This window comes from Myxocyprinus asiaticus, chromosome 7, assembly GCF_019703515.2.
Source record: "Myxocyprinus asiaticus isolate MX2 ecotype Aquarium Trade chromosome 7, UBuf_Myxa_2, whole genome shotgun sequence".
NCBI lineage: Eukaryota > Metazoa > Chordata > Actinopteri > Cypriniformes > Catostomidae > Myxocyprinus > Myxocyprinus asiaticus.
The window spans coordinates 3,691,107-3,711,399 of record NC_059350.1 but is presented as its reverse complement, the minus strand read 5'-3'; the positions used below and the strand labels follow the sequence as shown (position 1 = coordinate 3,711,399).

At 37.6% G+C, this 20,293-nt stretch overlaps 1 protein-coding gene across 1 annotated transcript in view; it reads right to left on the bottom strand.

The window, feature by feature from the left end:
* The window catches only part of LOC127444240 (ubiquitin carboxyl-terminal hydrolase 34-like), a 69,154-nt gene extending 50,410 nt beyond the window's left edge, over positions 1–18,744 (bottom strand). The window contains exons 1-6 of the mRNA XM_051703510.1: positions 18,423–18,744; positions 6,713–6,800; positions 6,085–6,556; positions 2,107–2,157; positions 1,258–1,407; positions 1,026–1,093 (exon numbers count right to left, since the gene is read on the bottom strand). Coding sequence (XP_051559470.1) covers positions 1,026–1,093; positions 1,258–1,407; positions 2,107–2,157; positions 6,085–6,556; positions 6,713–6,800; positions 18,423–18,465 — 872 coding nt within the window. The 5' untranslated portion in view covers positions 18,466–18,744. The remainder of the gene's footprint in view (positions 1–1,025; positions 1,094–1,257; positions 1,408–2,106; positions 2,158–6,084; positions 6,557–6,712; positions 6,801–18,422) is intronic.
* Positions 18,745–20,293: the final 1,549 nt, after the last annotated feature.

Sequence of the window (20,293 nt, the reverse complement as noted above, 5' to 3'; positions counted from 1 at the left end):
GGCAGGGCGTCAATGTCAGCGTCAAACGTTGCTGTGAACTCCACATGAAAAGTGCTTGCAGACAAAAACGTCTCATTCTGCGTTTTGGTGATAGTTAAGACTTAGTGTGCTTCTGTGGCAATTAAAATGTGCCTTACATAGGCTGAAAAATACTTGATTTCTGTCACTAGTTCTATCTTGGCTTGTTTTGAAAAACAAATAGCGTTAAGAGCTCTTTTCCCAGTCACTTTATCACTAAATCACTGCTGTGTGTGTTTGTGGGGCGCGTCAGTGCAATGACTCCACATCACAAAGGTTTCGCCTTTTCAACAAGTGTTTATGCTGGTTTATGCTGTTTTAACGGCGATTAAGAAAAATTAACGCTTTAAACGTTTTCAATTAATCGCATGCGTTAACGCATTACTTTTTTTTTTTTTTTTTTTGTGGATTTTTCCCCTTTTTCTCCCAATTTTGGAATGCCCAATTCCCAATGCGCTCTAAGTCCTCGTGGTGGCATAGTGATTCGCCTCAGTCCGGGTGGCGGAGGACGAATCCCAGTTGCCTCCGTGTCTGAGACAGTCAACCCGCGCATCTTATCACGTGGCTTGTTGAGCGCGTTGCCACGGAGACATAGCGCGTGTGGAGGCTTCACGCCATCCACCGCGGCAACCACACTCAACTCACCACGCGCCCCACCGAGAACAAACCACATTATAGCGACCACGAGGAGGTTACCCCATGTGACTCTACCCTCCCTAGCAACCGGGTGAATTTGGTTGCTTAGGAGACCTGGCTGGAGTCACTCAGCACGCCCTGGGATTCGAACTAGCGAACTAGTGAACTCCAGGGGTGGTAGCCAGCGTATTTTACCACTGAGCTACCCAGGTCCCCAACGCATTACTTTTGACAGCTCTAATTAAAATCAAACATTATTATTCCTTAAAATAACATGCACAATGAGTCAAAAAACATTTATGAAACAAGTCAAAAGGGTCATTTTTTATTAAATATAGTTATAAAGTAGCTTAGAGGTAAAGTATTCTTACCTGATGACATAAGTGCGAAAAGGGATGATATGCTGCATCACAGCGGGAATGTGCAACCATATTCTGATCTGTACGAGACACAAATTGTTTAAAAAAAATTATTTTCATTTCAAAATCACTTCCAATGAGCATAAGATCTAAGGTTAACGTATGTTTAGCTATAACACTACATGTCTGATTGGCCAAAACGCTGATTGGCTGAGACAGTCTGTTTCGATTGTTTTTTACTCACATTAGAGACGATGGTGATGAAGGCATGAGCGATGGGAAAGGGGAGAGTATCAGGAGCGCCGAACTCGAAACAATCCTTCATCAGAGAGAGACCGTGCTTCCCACAGAACATACACACATACCGCAGCAGGTGTAGTGGGACCTCCACATCCTGAAACAGATTAGCATGCTGTACAATTCTCACTTACAACAAACACGGCCAACAAATCAAGTCACTTTCATGACAAATTCCACCCTAAGAATTAATGAAATGAAAATGACAGATGTGCTTCAAAATTAAGAGCAGACATGAACTTCATCCAGATCCAGCTTCAATCCAATAAACATATTTGCTGATATGCATCTTGTACACATGAGCTCCATGGATCTACAGAGGCCTGCTTTACAGTATTTAAAGTTTTAGTGATAAGTTGAATTTTATAAATGAACTCATGGCAGCAGATGAATCATGATTTAAATAAATATTTAAACAACATTTAAACAAAGAAAAACTTGTGCGTTCAGAACAAAGACCACACCTAGTTCTAGTCAGAGTCAGTTAGTCATATAGATGCCCACTGAACATCTATACTGGTTATGCAATACAGTGGCCCCAAAATTATTTAGACACTTATGTCACACTTAAAAATGCCTGAATGCCACTGCATTAGATACAAAATATCAATTAAAGTGGCATTTATTGTACAGACAGAACAAGCACATTTTAAGCAAAACATTTCACATAAACAAATTTTTTATTTTTTTTTATGATAAAACAATACTATAGTTATAATGTTAAAAATTAAGACAAGGTGCTTTACTCAGGTCAGCATCTTGTGTATGTGTCTTTTTATGTGAGTGAGAGACTTACATTCATATCACAGAAAGAGCCGAGGATATTGCTCTCTTGTGACGAGATATCCTGCGGGCAAAATAAAAAAATAGGGATATTACAATGAGAGAGAGAGAGAGAGAGAGAGAGAGAGAGAGAGAGAGAGAGAGAGAGAGAGAGAGAGAGAGAGAGAGAGAGAGAGAGAGAGAGTGGCCCAAATTAAAAACATATACAACTGAACGACTACAAACAACTCAAAACTGTTCGATGGAAAGCAGCTCTTCCTCTGTCTTTTATTTTATGTTGGGGTTATTCAACACAGTTTGTCCAAATCGTTCAGAAATAATGGAGCCCAAACTATAAGATTGTATAAAGTTACTCTGTATTACATCTGTAGTGGTGTATTGTGCATGTTGTGTGTGTATATATTAGATATATGGGACTGAAATGTAGGGATCTGAAAGTAACAACGCCAATCACAATGCAATTAGTGCAATAAATATTTGGTTATAACAGATGTACACTGACTCACCGGCCAATTTATAAGGAACATCTGTACACCTACTTATTCATGCGATTATATAATTAGCCAATTGTGTGGTAGCAGTACAGTGCGGGTAAGAAGCTTAAGTTAATGTTCACATGAACCATCAGAATGGCGAAAAATGTGATCTCAGTTATAGACTGTGGCATGATTTTTTGTGTGACACAGCCCGTTTCAGTGGGTTTGAGTATTTCTGTAACTGCTGATCTCCTGGGATTTTCACACACAACAGTCTCTAGAATTTACTCAGAATGGTGCCAAAAACAAAAAACATCCAGTGAGCGGCAGTTCTGCGGACGGAAATGCCTTGTTGATGAGGAAGGTCAACAGAGAACGGCCAGACTGATTAGAGTTGACAGAAAGGCTACGGTAACTCAGATAACCACTCTGTCCAATTGTAGTGAGAAGAATGCACAACACGTCAAACCTCGAGGCGGATGAGCTACAGCAGCTGAAGACCACTTAAACATTTACAGTGCTATAGAAAAAGTAAGTGAACCCTTGGATTTAATAACTGGTCGACCCTACTTTGGCAGCAATAACCTCAACCAAGCATTTCCATTAGCTGCAGATTAGACCTGCACAACGTTCAGAAGGAATTTTAGACAATTTTCCTTACAGAACTGCTTCAGCTCAGCCATATTCTTAGGAAGTCTGGTGTGAACGGCTCTCTTGAGGTCATCCCACAGCATCTCTATAGGGTTTAGGTCTGGGCTCTGACTGGACCACTCCAAAAGATTGATTTTCTTTTATTTTTTAAGCCATTCTGTAGTGGATTTACTTCAATGTTTAGGATCATTGTCCTGCAGCATCACCCAACTTCTACTGAGCTTCAGCTGGCACACAGCAACCCTGAAATTATCCTGTAGGATATCTTGATAAACTTTCCCTCGATGATGGCAAGCGGTCCAGGCCCCGAAGCAGCCCCAAATCACAATGCTCCCTCCACTGTACCTCACCACTGAGATAATGTTTTCATGTTGGTATGCGGTGCCCTTTTTACGCCATACGTAGTGCTGAGTGTTCTTCCCAAACAATTCAACTTTAGTTTCATCAGTCCACAAAACATTTTCCCAGTAGAGTTGTGGAGGGTCATGGTGGTCCTTGGCAAATTTCAGGCAAGCAGCGATGTGTCTGTTGTAAAGCAGAGGCTTCCTTCATGGTGTCCTGCCATGGACACCATGCCTGTGTAACGAGCGATAGCGAGACAAACAGACCCAAATGCAGAGGAACAGTTCAAAGGATTTATTTACAATAAATGTGAGCAGTCACTGTGGATGTCGAGGAATAGATTCATGGAATCCTCCATTGAAGCTTAATGAGGTGCAGAACCACGCCCAGCATGGTAGGGCGATCTAGCTCCAGACACGTGGGCAAAGACGAGGTATCCTCCGTGGAAACCCAGCAGACACGCAGCGAACTGTAAGGCAACCACACACCTGACACACGGGCAACCAACAAAATACATGAGACAGGACCAACTAGGCAGAGAGAGTAAGGTTAGTTACTTCACACCAAACAATCTAGCGAGACATTCAGTCAACACTGATCTACATTTAACATTAAATCAAACAATCCAGCCAAGGACATGACACATGAGGGAATTAATATAGGCATGAACAAAAAAGGGGCAAGTTGGCATGATCAGCATTCCCATGGAAACAATCAGGGTCCCCATGGAAATGCTGATTCCACTTGCCAGTGGCACCTGAAACACATTAAGGTGAAAACGTCAACACGCTTGGAACAAAACAAACAGAACATGGAGCATGAGTGTCCAGATCCCGACACAGACAAAAACCGAACCAGACAGGAAGTCAGGATCCAGACACCATGCCCCGGACACGAAACACAAGACCTTGTCAGACAAAAACCCAACCTGACAAAGTGACAGGACCGTGACATCACCGGAGGGCGCACGGCTGTAACTCGCGCACGGCGGTCACTAACAACCGGACCTGTGCGCTCACACAAAGAACGTACACGAAACACGAGACAAACATGATGGCTGTTTGATGTTTTCAGTATAGTAGACTCATGAACAGAGATGTTAACCAGTTCCAATGATTCCTTCAAGTCTTGATCTGTCATTCTAGGGTTCTTTTTACCTCATTGAGTACCCTTGAGTCATTGAGATGACTCAAAGGGTACAGTGTACCCTTTGAGTCATCTTGGCTGGACGGCCACTTCTAGTGAGAGTACCCATAGTACTAAATCATCTCCATTTATAGACAGTTTGTCTAACTGTGGACAGATGAATATCTAAGCTCTTCAAGATAACTTTGTAACCCTTTCCAGCTTTACGCAAAGCAGCAATTCTTGATCGTAGGTCTTCTGAGATCTCTTTTCTGCGAGGCATGGTCCACGTCAGCAGATGCTTCTTGGAAATGGCAAACTCAAAATGTTTCACATTCACTTCCATTGTAAGTGCCTCGATGTAACCCAGATTTTTGCTTTTATTTTAAAGAAAAGGAGGAACGAGTCAAAATTATTTTTTGTGGTAATCAACATTATGCCACAAACGCTGTTGACTGAGCTTAACTTGTATTCATTGTTATTAAATATTAAATTGTTCATTGTTGTTTCATAATGTATTAACTACTGTTAACATATATAACTTCTAATATAAGAAAATTATTAGGCCTAGTATATGTTGAAATTAACAAAGATTATATAAGAGCTGAAAAAAGTATAGTTAACGTACACTATATGGCTAAAAGTTTGTGGACACCATATGTGCTTGATGAACATTTGATTTCAAAACCTTAGTCATCAATTTCCCCCTTTGCTGTAATAACAGCTTCCACTCTTTTGGGAAGGCTTTCCACTGTACTGTATGTAGTAACATGGCCGCAGGGATTTGCTCCCATTCAGACACAAGACTATCAGTGAGGTCAGGAACTGATGTTGGTTGATGTGGCCTGACTTACAGTTGCTGTTCCAGTTCACCCCAAAAGTGATCAGTGGGGTTCAGGTCTGGGCTTTGTGCACGCCAGTCAATTTCTTCCACGCCAGACACAGTAAACCATTTCTTTATGGACAGCACACAAAGCCCAAGCCATTACATAATTTAGCCATTTTTCTTTACCGGATTTAATGGAGTAACCAAATTCATTAATTAGAAGGAGGTGTCCACAAACTTTTGGCCATATAGTGTAGTTAACTAATGTTAATGAATACAACCTTTTCGTAAAGAGTTTTTTGTCACCAAATATTAAAAAAACTCTTGCAATGCTCAACATGAAACTGCATTCACAACCCATTTTATTTCCACAATGTGACATATTTCCCAGTGGAACAGGATATTGCACAAGATTTTATGTTATCCATCAGGAATTGATTGGATGGTGAAAATTGAGCATTACGAAACAGATAGTTCTGACTCTAAGTTCTGATTGGACGAGCTTTGTTTATAGCCATTATAAAATTTCATGTGTTTAATACACTAATGCGTGCTTTGTTTGTTATATTACCTCTATCGTGGGGTGAGTGTTGTGTTTGTAGGCCGTATATAGGGGGAACTGGATCTGAAAGATCTTAGCAGCACACAGCAGCAGCTTCTCCTGGTCTTCTGTGCTCCAGGATGCAAACAGGTCCAGGCTGCTCTCAGTCGCGCTCTCGCCCAGCGTGGGCTCACCGAGTCTGGGCTGAGGGTCCGGTTTAACACCCTGCTTTTGGTTCTGGTGCTCATCTCCTTCCTCCATTCCACCATCCTCTTCAGCTGAGTCCCGTTCCACATTCAAAGGCTCGTCCTCATTGGGTGAAGCCTGGGGTTGGGAGGAGCCCCACTCTGACCCCGCCTCCTCAGTCCTATTGTTGCCATGGCCATTGCATAGGCGGTCCCTAAGGTTGGTAACTTGGACAATCACCAGGTTGATGAGGGCATAAACAAGCTGGCTAAATACCTCGAGGTTTTTGTATTCTTTAAAACAGCACAGACACTGCCTGCAGAGGAACACACAGAAAGAGAATCAATGTCTACTGTCCTGTCACAATTACACGCCAGATCACTCAATAACACACTAAACTACAGCAGGACAAGTATAAAAAAAAAAAAAACAGCAATATGCTGAATGAATAAATGAATGAATGAACACTGACCTCTGCGTCCATGTGCTGATGTAAGTGAAGACTCTTAAGGCATGTTCCTTCTTCAGCTGTAGGCCGTCTGAGCTGTCTGCTTCTGAGACTGAGAGAGAGATAGACCAGTTAATGAACCTGGTAAAGGGTCCTGGGGCAGCAAGAGTTCAGATTAATCAGTATGTTTGTCATGTAAACCCTGTAGTTGGACTGAAATCTTACCAGTCTGATTTTTGCAAAGCCAGACTAACAGACCTCCATACAGCGATTGTAGCTCGGTTTTGTACATGTCAATCGGACCACAACTGGCCTCTGCGTTTTGCGTGTGACATGTTTTTAACACTTGCTCAGCTGACGTCCTTCCTTCAAATATTCATATTCTATGTACATTTGGACAGACAGATGAAGACTGTAGCTTGACTAGAAATTTGCAGAATTTTTTTAATTATTTGATGACTTAAATTTGTTCTGTTTATCACTCTAAGTGATCATATGGCTTCAGAAGACTTTTAATATAGCGTACGAGTCATATTGATAACTTTTACTGTGGTTTATGGTGTTTTTTGTCCTTTTTTGAGCTTGACAGACCAGATTCACTATTCACGTATGGGAAATAAACCCTGTGAAGACTTTTTAAAATTCACCTTTTATGTTCTAAAAAATAAAGAAAAAAATAAAAGTCATTTGGGTTGAGGGGCATTAGTAGGGCAGGACCTGATACAGATTTCCCAATTCTATTCGATTCTAAATTCACAAGCTCTCGATTCTGATTCATTTGGGGATATTACAGTTATAAAATCCATTTTGCTTACATATAAATTCTCTCTCAGCTATTGCTGTTTATTATACAGGGGACCTTCTAGCATGGTTAATTATGAAATATCAATAACAAATAAAAGAAATCATTCGTTTTTCATGATTTGTCACATTTTGGCTTTTTAAAAAATGTAAAAATTTCAAATTGCACACATATATGCATACTATATAGGCTAGTTGCATGTTTATTGTAGGGAGGCACCGATACCATCTGATTCCGATATCGGAAATCTCAGTATCGGCCGATACCGATCCCGATCTGATACCAGTGTTGTTGTTTTTTACATAATCAGTTTAGAATATCTTTACATTATTGTGTGGAACTAACAGGGAGTACTCTTTAATATGTAAAGAAACACAAAACTCTAACTACACATTATTTCAATATAAATGTATAGCTTATTATGAAAAACTTTTAACTAGTATACTGGATAATGTAGCAGCAAAATTAACAGTAATTTCAGTATAAGTCATCAGTAGAAAAGAAGCCGTTTTTATTTTCTTTTATTTTTTTCTATTTTATTTTATTTTTTTCAGCTTGTATCTGGACTTTAAAGGATTCAGATCTCTTTTTTTGTTCAATTTAGTTGTAAGATATCAGCTCACTTTTCATTCACACAGTTATTTTTTGGAACCCATTCAACTTAAATATTGTTATAACTTGTAAACAAATTATAATAATAATAATAATAATATATTATAATAGTAATGTATCTCAATCGTGCACCTTTAACTTTTAAACCTTCACGCTTTTATTTTGACATTCTGAACTCTCCAGGATGTCCTGTATGTGTCTGTTTGAAGGCAAGATCACAGTAGTTTAATTCGCTTCTTATTCAAATTCTGGTAAAAATGCACCTCCGGTGCCGTTCTAAATGCATATAATAAGTGAACCGAACTATTGAGCATCTACATCCGAGATGTTGTTCGTGAACAGCACTCAAATATTGTGCACCCCGTGAAGGCTGAAAATTGGTACGCATGTGTCAACAGAGCAGTGCCATTCACTGACACGCTGGAGCTGTGCATGCACTTTATATATTTACTTATTAAACACAGCCTTTTGTGATTCACAGAGCTATCACACATCTTCAAGTGGCTTTGATTAAAATGCACGAGTCATATGAACTACTTTAATTGTGTTTTTGTGGTTCTTTTATGTCATTTTTTGAGCTGGACAGTAACGAACATGACTAACACACAGTAATGGATTTGGATCAGGCTCATCGGACCGATACCCGATCCGTTTAAAAACATCAGTTCCAGGTATCGGATTGGTGCATCCCTAGTCCTGACTTGAACCCAATTGAGATGCTGTGGCAGGACCTTAAACGGGCAGTTCATGCTTGAAAACCCTCCAATGTGGCTGAACTAAAGCAGTTCTGCAAAGAAGAGTGGGCCAAAGTTCCCCCACAGCGTTGTGAAAGACTGATCTCCAGTTATCGGAAGCGTTTGGTTGCAGTTGTTGCAGCTAAAGGTGGCACAACCAGCTATTAAGTTTAAGGGGGCAGTTAGTTTTTCACATGGGTGACATAGGTGTTGGATAACTTTCTTGCTTCAATAAAAAAAGTATATATATTTGAAAACTGTATTTTGTGTTTACTCAGGTTGCCTTTGTTTTATGTTATATCTCGTTTGAAGATCTAAAGCAATTTAGTATGAAAAATACACAAAAATAGAAGAAATCAGGAAGGGGCAAATACTTTTCCACAGCACTTACATACACGTACGAACAGAGCACAATAGTGTCCATGGTTACTCTACCTCAGGGCTGTAAAGTTCACTCAAGCAGCTGGCTAGCCTTGACCTACATGAGATTGTCTCTCTTTACTCCCTCACGTTCTGTAAAACAGCCTTCCTGTATTTTTTCTGTCGTTTTCATGCAGCTTGAATGGTAACAATCCAGGGCATTGTGCTCAGGTCAGACTGAAGAACAGAATGATGGTGATGATAAGAGGATCTGTTTTCAAAGCTGTTATTCTCAAAACTCAAAACTGCATTACTGTCTTCTTTTTAAAGGGATAGTTCACCCAAAAATGTCATTACAAACACATTTGACCTTTTGTAAACCAAAAAATGAGATTTTTTATAACAGTTCATATCTATTAAATGATATAAACTTGATATACTAACCTTCTGGAACTATAAAAGTCTGCTTTTCACTTTAAAATGGATTGTTAATCACTGTAGTAACCACAAAAGGCCACATGACTTAAAGTTAATCAAGAGTGACCTGTAGAGACAGTGTTACCCACACAAACACAAAACACCATCTGGGTAACACAAGTGACACTAAAATAAAGCCGTAAACATTAACTTAACTACAAGGGCTGTCGATTTAACATGCCAATTCATTGCGATTAATTATATAGAAAATAACGCATTAAAGAAAATGAACAGGGGCCTGGGTAGTTCAGCGAGTACTGACGCTGACTACCACCCCTGGAGTCGTGAGTTTGAATCCAGGGTGTGCTGAGTGACTCCAGACAGATTGTCCCGGTTGCTAGGGAGGGTAGAGTCACATGGGGTAACCTCCTCGTGGTCGCGATTAGTGGTTCTCGCTCTCAATGGGGCGTGTGGTAAGTTGTGCGTGGATCGCGGAGAGTAGCATGAGCCTCCACATGCCGTGAGTCTCCGCGGTGTCATGCACAACGTGCCATCAATGAGACAGATTGACGGTCTCAGAAGCGGAGGCAACTGAGACTTGTCCTCCGCCACCCGGATTGAGGTGAGTAACCGTGCCAACACGAGGTCCTACTAAGTAGTGGGAATTGGGCATTCCAAATTGGGAGAAAAGGGGATACAAAAATCAAATAAAAAAATCAGGAATAATAAGGAATGTTCCTTCCATATAAGCAGTTCAAGCATGAAGAAGGCCTACCATCTGTTTTCTCCAGGGGGCAGTAAGCGAAACTCACTGTATAGGCAATGCACAGCTTATACAGACAGAGAACAAACCACACTTACAGACAACACAAGATGAGAACATGTTCTTGCGTTCAAACACAGCTTGATGGCGCAAAAATCCGAAGGCAGGGATCTCAAGACGTGTTTTCCTAAGTTTCAAACTTCATTTAACTTGACACAGCGACCTAAAACTGTATGTTTATGATGCAACGCAACTGAGGCGCTCCAAAATCATCCGTCTTACGCAGGTGTACATTGATGGGTCCTTAAACAAACCCTTATAATAAATCTCAGACTTACTGACAAATTCAGTTGCAAAATGGATTGCTGTGAACTGTAGGCCAATGATAGGCGTATGTTCAATAAAATGGAAATAAACAATATATTGCAATTAACTTGTGTGCCTAAATAATGTAATGACATGCATTTACATTTTCTGTATTACTACTTTTAAAATATGTATATTTTATTTATAATTATTTAAATATAACTTTTTATAATTATTTAATCATTATATATTGAATTATTGCTATTTGAGGGGCTTTCTAGGCAAATATTTATGTATGTGATTAATTGCGATTAATTCAATTAATTGGCACACTATGTGATTAATTTGATTAAAAATTGTAATCGACTGACAGCCCTATTAACAACATAAAATATAACAAAAAAACACCACAATGTACAAAACTGACATTACAAATATAAAAAAGAAGAAACAACTATTAACATAAAATATAATGAAATGTGATAGGTCACGATGGGACTTCTGTGAACACCCGATTACTGTTTTTCACTGTAATTTTAACAATAGTTTACTGTCAAATGTACATGTATTTTCTTGTTAAATATAATATACTTTTTTTACATTTAAATACACAGTAAAATCATACTTTTTTACATCTAAAAAAACAATATATTTTATTACAACATTTTCCGTATTGTAATTTATCTATAGTATTTCCTTGTTAAATATATTATAATTTTTTACCGTTAATGTTAAGGTAAGTACCCGTTAACCAACTGACACTTTTTTACTGTAGCATGTTTTACATCCTTTTACTGTTAAAATTAATTATTTTTTAAAGTGCAATTTTGAATGAACTAACCATTTTTTTAATGGAGTTTGCAAAGTGTTTTACAATGATTTACATCTTTTTAATGACGTCTTGCACAAGAACTGGTTTAGTAACTGTCTGGCTGCTTTTGGACTTTAAAATATAAAATGACAGTGTATGCATAAACAGACTACTGCTCACAAATAGAGGGCATACAGGTTTTAAAACACACACACATAGCATTAAACCTGGAACGGATCTGTCTCAAACACACACAGCACATTCTATCAGGTTAACAATGTCAAACTTGCCTACACAAAAGTAGGCATTTCAATAAACCAGAGAACATCAACACTAGCTCCTCTGTGATTTCCATTACGAATTATTGGATGTTAATACGTCTACAGCAGCTAATGTTTCTTTTGTCGAAAGTAGGACTGGGCGATATGGCTTCAGAATTTATATCTCGATATTTTTCAGCAAATTGACGATATTCAATATATATCTCGATAATTATGTATTTGCTCTGAAATAGCATAAAAGTGTTGTTTTTTTTTAAATCAGAGGAACTGTCATTTCCTCTAAACAGCCATTGTAGTCATGCAGAATTAATATTTCAAAGGCATTAAATAAAAATCTGTTTAAAACTGATGAAGGCGTGTTTCCCACTCTCCTTTACTGATTCGCGTTTGTAGATTTGTATAATAACTTTATAGCTGTTACTAATGTTTGGAATTGCGCGAATGCTTGAACCTGTCGTACTTCAAAGCAGGTGAATTGTGCTACAAACATGAACAGTGCGTCGCCGGTTCATTCTGAAGCGCACACAGACCATGTTTATCTGTCTTTAATCGCAGCCTTTGGCAGTTAAATAATCACATATGATCATATCTCCATTTTTATGTTATTTTGATTAATTATACAGCCCTGAAGGATCGTGAAATTTGTCTACTGATGCACTCTATGAGACTTAGAGTGTGTTCACACTTGTAGTTCGGTTCTCTTGGTCCGGACCAAAAAAGAAAATGATACATTTAGTCCTGGTTCGCTTAGCATTCACACTGGCATTTTTAACACTGAACCTAACGATACAAAACAAAAGGCATAAGGATAAGGTCACAACCTGATTGGACAGCTGTTATGACGTATATTTTTTGATGGAACTTGCCGAACATCCAAAACAATGCTGGCTGCTGGGCTAAATGCGCTCGCTGGATTTATGTATATATGGTGGTATTTTTACCAGCTGAGAACAAACGAAGAGCTAATAAAATGTGTAAAGGAGTCAAAACAGCGGCAGGAATTCCTCCGTTGCACACACAAACGAAGATATGCTGCAAGGACGACTGATGGCAGTTCCGACGCCTGTACCGAACAAAAATGGGCAACATAGCTCCTATGATGAGAAGAACCAGGTATGCTTGAGGTCAGTATTAGGCAAATTACTTCCTGTTTTTGGTCCGTTTAGACATCTTTGGTCCATGCGGCACTCATATATCAGTCGAACCACACCAGAGTTCGTTTGGAAGTGGACCGAGACCCACTATTCAGGCGGTCTCGGTCCGCTTGTTTGGTGCGCACCAAGGTTCGGATGGCAGCGTTCACACTTGTTCAAATGAACCGCACTAACAGAGCAATCGCACCAGAGTTTGTTTTAATAGAAACAAACCTGCCAAGTGTGAACACACCCTTAATAGCCAAATAAAAGGATCATTAAAATCATCGCAATATTCACAATATTGTTGAATTTCACATCGTCAGCAACATCGCAATTATATCGTGGGTATTTGATGTATCGCCCAGCCCTAGTCAAAAGTAGTTAACACCAAACAGGTTACATTTTTAACATGTTTCTTGTTTACAGCCATGAGACACCAAAGCGTTGCTACGGTTGTCAACCATTGCAAAATCAGGAGTTACTCCTGCATTCTGTATACACACTGAATACAAAAGTCACTCCAGAACTCACAATGGTTGAAAGTCAACATATTTACATGCACTTTAAAAATTCGATCTTTGGTCGGACTTAATAATTTGTCTTATTAAAATGTCATCTAAACACTTTAGTCCAATTGCAATCATACCAGTCCGATTTTTTCGAAGTCGGACTAACAGACCTAGATAATGCGATTGTAGCTTGGCTTTATTCAGCATGCATAGACGTCATTTGGACCACAATAGAGCGCAACAGTGACCGCCCACTTTTTCAGCCGTCTGGGTGCCGGAAGTACTCTCCCCATTAATTTCTTCAATAAACTTTTTATAAAATCCTACATAAGAGTTGCAAGCCATGAACCAAACCAACCAGCTCTGAGGTGAATCACAACATCACAAACTTTGTTTTAAGGCAAAAAAAGTATTTGAAAATCAGACATAAAGACAACAGTACAAGACTGTGTACTTTTCCACTTTCTCAAGAGCACAAACTACAATCCCATGAAGCATTGCAAATGATGTCATTAAATAAACTATGGGAATATATAAAACTATTGATTTAAGGTTCTTGATTTTGCGTTTATTGCTAAATATTTTGATATTTACAAATATATAAGTAGTTTAAGGGTGAAGAGACACCGACTTGATTACGTCATTCACAGTGCATCATGGGAGCTCTGAGGCACATTTTCACGGGTTTCGTTGACCACGATTATCTGATTGGTGGATATTTATCTGCTGTACCATGGGTAATGTAGTTGTTTACCATGTATTCCACTATCAAACAATTAAAGTTGAAATAACGCAGACGGCTTCAACGGAAGCATACACCACCGATGAACAACCTCGTAGCTCACGATAGGTCTGTCTTTAAAGGTTTATAAGTTATCGTTGAAAATCAATTGGCTTATGGGATAAATGAATGGGATTTTTACTTCCGGATCCAGACTGTTGCGCTCTATTGGCATTTTGCGCTTGCTCTGGAAGATTCTAAATGTAACACAATTATAACTGCACAGGTAAACGTACTGAGTTATTGAGTGACATCGATTTTATGGGATTCACTCCTGCATTTTAAAACTTTGGCCTGTATCAACAATAGGCCTGTCTCGATTTTTAAATAATCATCTGATCACGGTTATTTGATCTAACCGTGGTTATTTGAGATAACCGCGATTATTGTGCACTTTAAATTCCAATCACATTTTAATGCCCAAATAAGGGCATTTTAAGCAAATATATAAATGCCATTAACATTTAATAGTTTAATAGTTAATCTCCAAGTGTCACTGAGCCGCAGAGCAGCTCCTGTCCGGAAGAGCGCTGAAGCGCTTCTCAAATGCTCTGATGCGCGTGCCGTCAGCAGAGGCTCGCACCAAACTCCCGCTAAAATATAAACGTACAAACAGAAACTTTGATAGTGAACACAAAGCACTCCGGCTTCACTTTCAACTATTCTGTAATTGGAAATGTCCCTGGTCATAGCGGGTTCATACACGCAGTGTTAATGACATGCAGTGACGCAGAGGACATAACACTCGCTTACTCTATTTCTGTGGTGTGATAAAATTATAAAACTAAATCTCAAAGGTTTTGCTGCATGAGAAATAAGGGCTCGCAGTTTTAATCAAAGCATTAAAATGACAAGTGAAAGAGAAGAAATTAGGCCAGAAATATTTTACTATTGCATAATATAATATGATATAAATATAATAAAAACGTATTTTATATTATATATTTTTATACAAAAACAAAATATCTTTTTTTTTTTTCAAATGAGTCCCAAAAACAACAGTGTAAATGTACAATGACCAGAACTAAAGTTGAACAAAAACAGAGACATATTTTAAGTATTTGGAAATATATTGATATTTAAAAAATATTTGTATGTCATTCATTTAGTTTTAAAGCATTAAAAGGAAATCATATATCCCTATTTTATTATCTGTTTTCTATATTTTAAGTTAAATATGTAAAAATGACTTCTTAAGGTGTATGAAGCACACATGCACCTTAAGAAATATGACAATTTATCATCATAATCGCAATTATTTGTTTGACAATTAATTGTCAAATTTCAGAATCGTGACAGCACTATTCAACAAACACCCATTTTCAAATATATTCGATTGCATTTTAATTCAAATGACTAGAGATTATAATACTTCTGAAGGATCTGAAAACAAATCCAGAGGTTTTCATGAAAATCAATGGATTTATCCTGGTTGTTCGAGTCAAATCATGACATCCAACTTCGGATTCAGTTCTAATGAGATACTGAATAAAACGGCATTAGATATCAATAATAATAATAAACCAATGAGATACAAGCAAGTCAGTCTGCACAGTAATGAAAGCACATAATAAAACAAAGGTTTTCTGTTCAAGGTACCATGGCAATGCTATGTTTTTTTATGTGTACCATGGTAATTCTATGCTATGCCTTGAAATGCATGGTTTATAATTATGTAAGCCATTTTACCATCACTGTATCATGGTACTAGTACTTTTTGTAAGGTGATACGGTGTTAATCTAACAAACTTCATCTCAGTCCACAACTATAGCATCAGTCACCCCATTGACATGACAAAACATCACTATTAACCCTTGTGCTTCAATAAAAAAAAGTTACTCAGAGGACCTTAGAGGACAAAAATGTCCGCATCAAAAAACTGCCATAATAATATTATATATTAATATTATTTTCCACTTTCAATGACTTAGATTTTTTAACCAACATCAGTCTAGATAATAACTACCAAATATTCATTCATTTTCAGGATTTTAACCCTTTAAATGCCAGTTTGTTTATATAATGCCACACTGTAAAAAAAAAAACCTGTTAAATTTACGGTAAAAAACTGGAAGCTGTGGTTGCCAGAAATTCACCGTAAAAAATACGGTAACATAGCTTCAGGTTTTACAGGATGTAATTTTGATGCATGAATATTTTACGCTGCATTACAGTTTATATTATTAAATTATATAAACGTAATAATTTAACCTCCTGAAACTGTACAAATCTGCTTTTCAATTTATATTGTATTGTTACTCACCGTAGTAATTACAGAAAGGCACATGATGACATGAAGCTCATCAATAGAGGCCCTTCCAGAAGCAATAAGCAATGAGCAATAAACATGTGGAGACAGCGCTCAGTGTCACTCACACAAACACCATCAGGATAACAAGTGAAATTAAAATAATGCAATAAACATTAACTAAACTATATCAAATATAAAACAGAACACCCCAATGTATGTAACTGATATTAAAAATAAGAACAGAACTACTTCCATAAAATATAATGAAATGTAATCGGCCACGCAGGGAATTCTGGGAACACCCAATTACTGTTTTTACCATACTTTTAACAATAATTTACTGTTAAAAAAAAAAAAGTACATGTACTCTCTTGTTAAACATAATATACATTTTTACCGTTAATTATACGGTAAAATCAAAATTTTTACATTTAAAAAAGGTACTTTTTTTTACATTTTACTATAAAATTACATGTATTGTCTTTTTAAAAATATTATACGTTTTTACTGTATATTTTAAAGTAACTACCAGTTAACCAAATTAAAAAATGTTTACTGTACAGTCTTCTACCGTTAAAATTATGGACATTTTTTACAGTGCACTTTTGTTTTTTAATGGAAAAAACCCCCACAATTTTTATTTTTAATTATTTTCCATATACAAAATGCTAAGGGGAATTTTTTGGGGGGATTATCACAGTCTGGGATATGTCAATGATTAGCAACAAAACAAATCCTCACACTCAGGACCTTAGAGGACAAAAATGTCTGCGTCAAAAAAAACTGCCATAAAAATATTATATATTAATATTATTTTCCACTTTCACTGACTTAGATTTTTTAACCAACATCAGTCCTGATCATAACTACCAAATATTCATTCATTTTCAGGATTTTAACCCTTTAAATACCAGATTGTTTATATAATGCCGCTGTTGTTTTTACATACACATATACATTTCTCAATACACACATACAAAACACACTCTGACATCCACACCAACACACACACACAATTTTATCTGCATCATTTATTCAATTGGCCTGCAGTGCTCTATAATACAGCAAACAGAAAATAGGGGAAAAGCTTGTATTTGCTCCATAGGCTAAACATGAGAAAAATGGCGCCATCTGGTGGAAAATATTACAAATGTAAATTTTAAAGCCAGGGCTCCGGAATGAAAGCATAATATCATATAATTCATGATTTTATGCTTTAATGGCACTGGGATCAAATATTACAGTTTTAATGGGTTTCAATGGGGACATTTTTGTCCTGAAGGTCCCGTGTGTAACTATTGTGTGTACACAGTGTATTATAAATGTATTATATGAACTGAGGTTGAAATATCAAAATTCCCCCCAAAATACACACCTTTGCCTAAATGTATGCCGTTGGCATTAACACAGCCAAAATGATCGAAAAAACAGACAAAAATGTCCCGAAGGTTGCACAAGGGTTAAAGCAAAGAAATCCAATCAACCCACATCAGTTCACTCTCTTCAATCAACAAAGCACAAACAAACCAAATACTGGCTCAATCCTGTCCTGCAGCCAACATCAGGCCAAAGACTGCTAAAAACTCAAATCATGACTGTCAGATCTATAGTAACATCCACGAATCAGTCGATCAAAAATAAATAAACTGTAGCATTGATGGTGTTGTGTGTTCATAAAAAAAATCGGTGTATTTTGAAGGATGACAATGTCAAAAACACTTCCAGCTCAGGCTAATGCTAAAGCTAACATGGATCAAAATGACGTAATACACCATCAATGACAGCCAAAAGGAGTGAAAGAGCTCTTTTAAACACATATGTTGACAAAATGTGTGAAAGGTTCAATATTAAACATGCAAATCTGCGCTAATGTGAGGCACAGAGCCGCATGCTCGGACACCCATGCTAACAACTTCAGCTGCAAACAACACAACAAACCAACTAACAAACAATAAATGCCGATGACTTACTCTCATTGAGCACCTCCAGAAGCTCGGCGCAGTTTTCACACATGGTTCATAAAGGCGGACAGTGTGATTAGACCATTGAAGAAATCAAATGTTGCCTGTTTTTCCCTCTGTCTCTTGTAAGGGGTGTTTAAGGCCCGACGAAATGCTTGATAAAGGCTCGTTTTAATGAGCCAGCACAAACAGGAGTGTTTGGGCTCATGCAAGCGGAATTATTTGCCGAAATGTCGAGGGTGCAGACTGTAAATGTGAGGCACTAAATGAGCGGAGAGTCAGTCTCCGAGCAGAGCGTTACTGTGCAGACTTGCACATACGGTAGCCATGATGAACAGGGACGGCTGTTACACTTCGGTTGTTTCCGTCGGATGACTTCGGAGATGTTCGGGATCCTCCGGGAATTTTCGCCCTCGCTCGGAGGCAAACGGGTAACGTTCTGCGAGACACCGGCTGCGTCTTGTTGCGGTCCGTTCGGCTTTTTTCGGAAATCTCGAAGGGAGAGAGGGAGGGGCAACCGTTCGGCTGTTTTCGTCTTTCTGCTTCCGGCCCGTTCGGTCGTTTTCCGGAATCTCGCGATCTCTCAACAATGTCTCGCAGTCGAGCACGTGGACGTGTGATGTGTTTTAGTTTTAATTAATGTACTGTAAGAACTGCTCACATTTACAGGACACAAGTGAATGTGGGTAAAAAGTAAAATGTGCACAATATCTTTGCATAGTTAAATTCTTAAATCGTATTTATCTTTACTGTATTGCTTTTTATATTCGTTATTGTATTTTGTTGTATTTATTGTATCGCTACTCTCTGTTTTTGTATTTATGTTTCTTCTGTAATGCCTCAATTTCCCTCTGGGCATGAATAAACTAGTATCGTATCATATCGGACACTTGGTATCGATTATTAGTGCAACAGTTCTGGAGCATAGAATAGATTAATTTAAGGTTATAGCCGGAAAATGTCTTTATACTCTGTGTGAAACAAAATAGTATCAGCTAATGTACATGTATAATGTAATGACGTCATGATTTAGATTTTTAGGTCAGGGGATTTTAAAGGAATATTTCGGGTTCAATACAAGTTAAGATCAATCAACAGCATTTGTGGCATACGGAAGGCCTGAACCGCACTGTAAAAAAAAAGTCACTAGGTGAAAAACATTTTTTTTTAGGTGTCTTAGTGCCTTCCTGAGCCTATGTCCTACAAATATTTGTTTAAAAAAAATTAAAAATAAATTATCTTTAAAAAAAAAAAAATCTACATTTTTTTTCTCTCTAAGATTTTTATTTCTCAAAAAAATAAAAAAAAAATAAAAGTGTTCTCTTCTCTAAAAATTTTATTTCTCTCTACATTTATTTTTTTTTTATTTATTTTATATATATATATATATATATATATATATATAAAATGTTTTTTTCTCAAGAGGCAACCCGATATTTTTTTTTATTTATTTTTTTTGCTTGCTAGCTAACAATTAGCATGCGGTACCAACCTCAGCCACCAGGTGCCACTATCAGTAAGCATGAAATCTAATGCTTACAATGTGACAGATGACAGCTGTGGTACTTGATCTTTTGATTTATAGCTGTATAATACTCTAACAAGAATGTTTTTCAAATCTTAATCAAGGAAAGAAACATTTACTAATACATGAAATCCCACAATTAAAGGAGTATGCCTCAGGTTACACAATGTATGTTTTATATGGCATTCAGGAGTTATTTCTGGTTGTTTGATGACATTCACCACCAGGAATATCGATGCTGCTATTGATAATGTGCTTTTTTATTTGTTGGCCCATGTAAACATGCATTAAATAGATGTCTTTGACCATTGCGACGCCTCTCACTGTGTTTCATAACGTGCTGTGTAACATTATG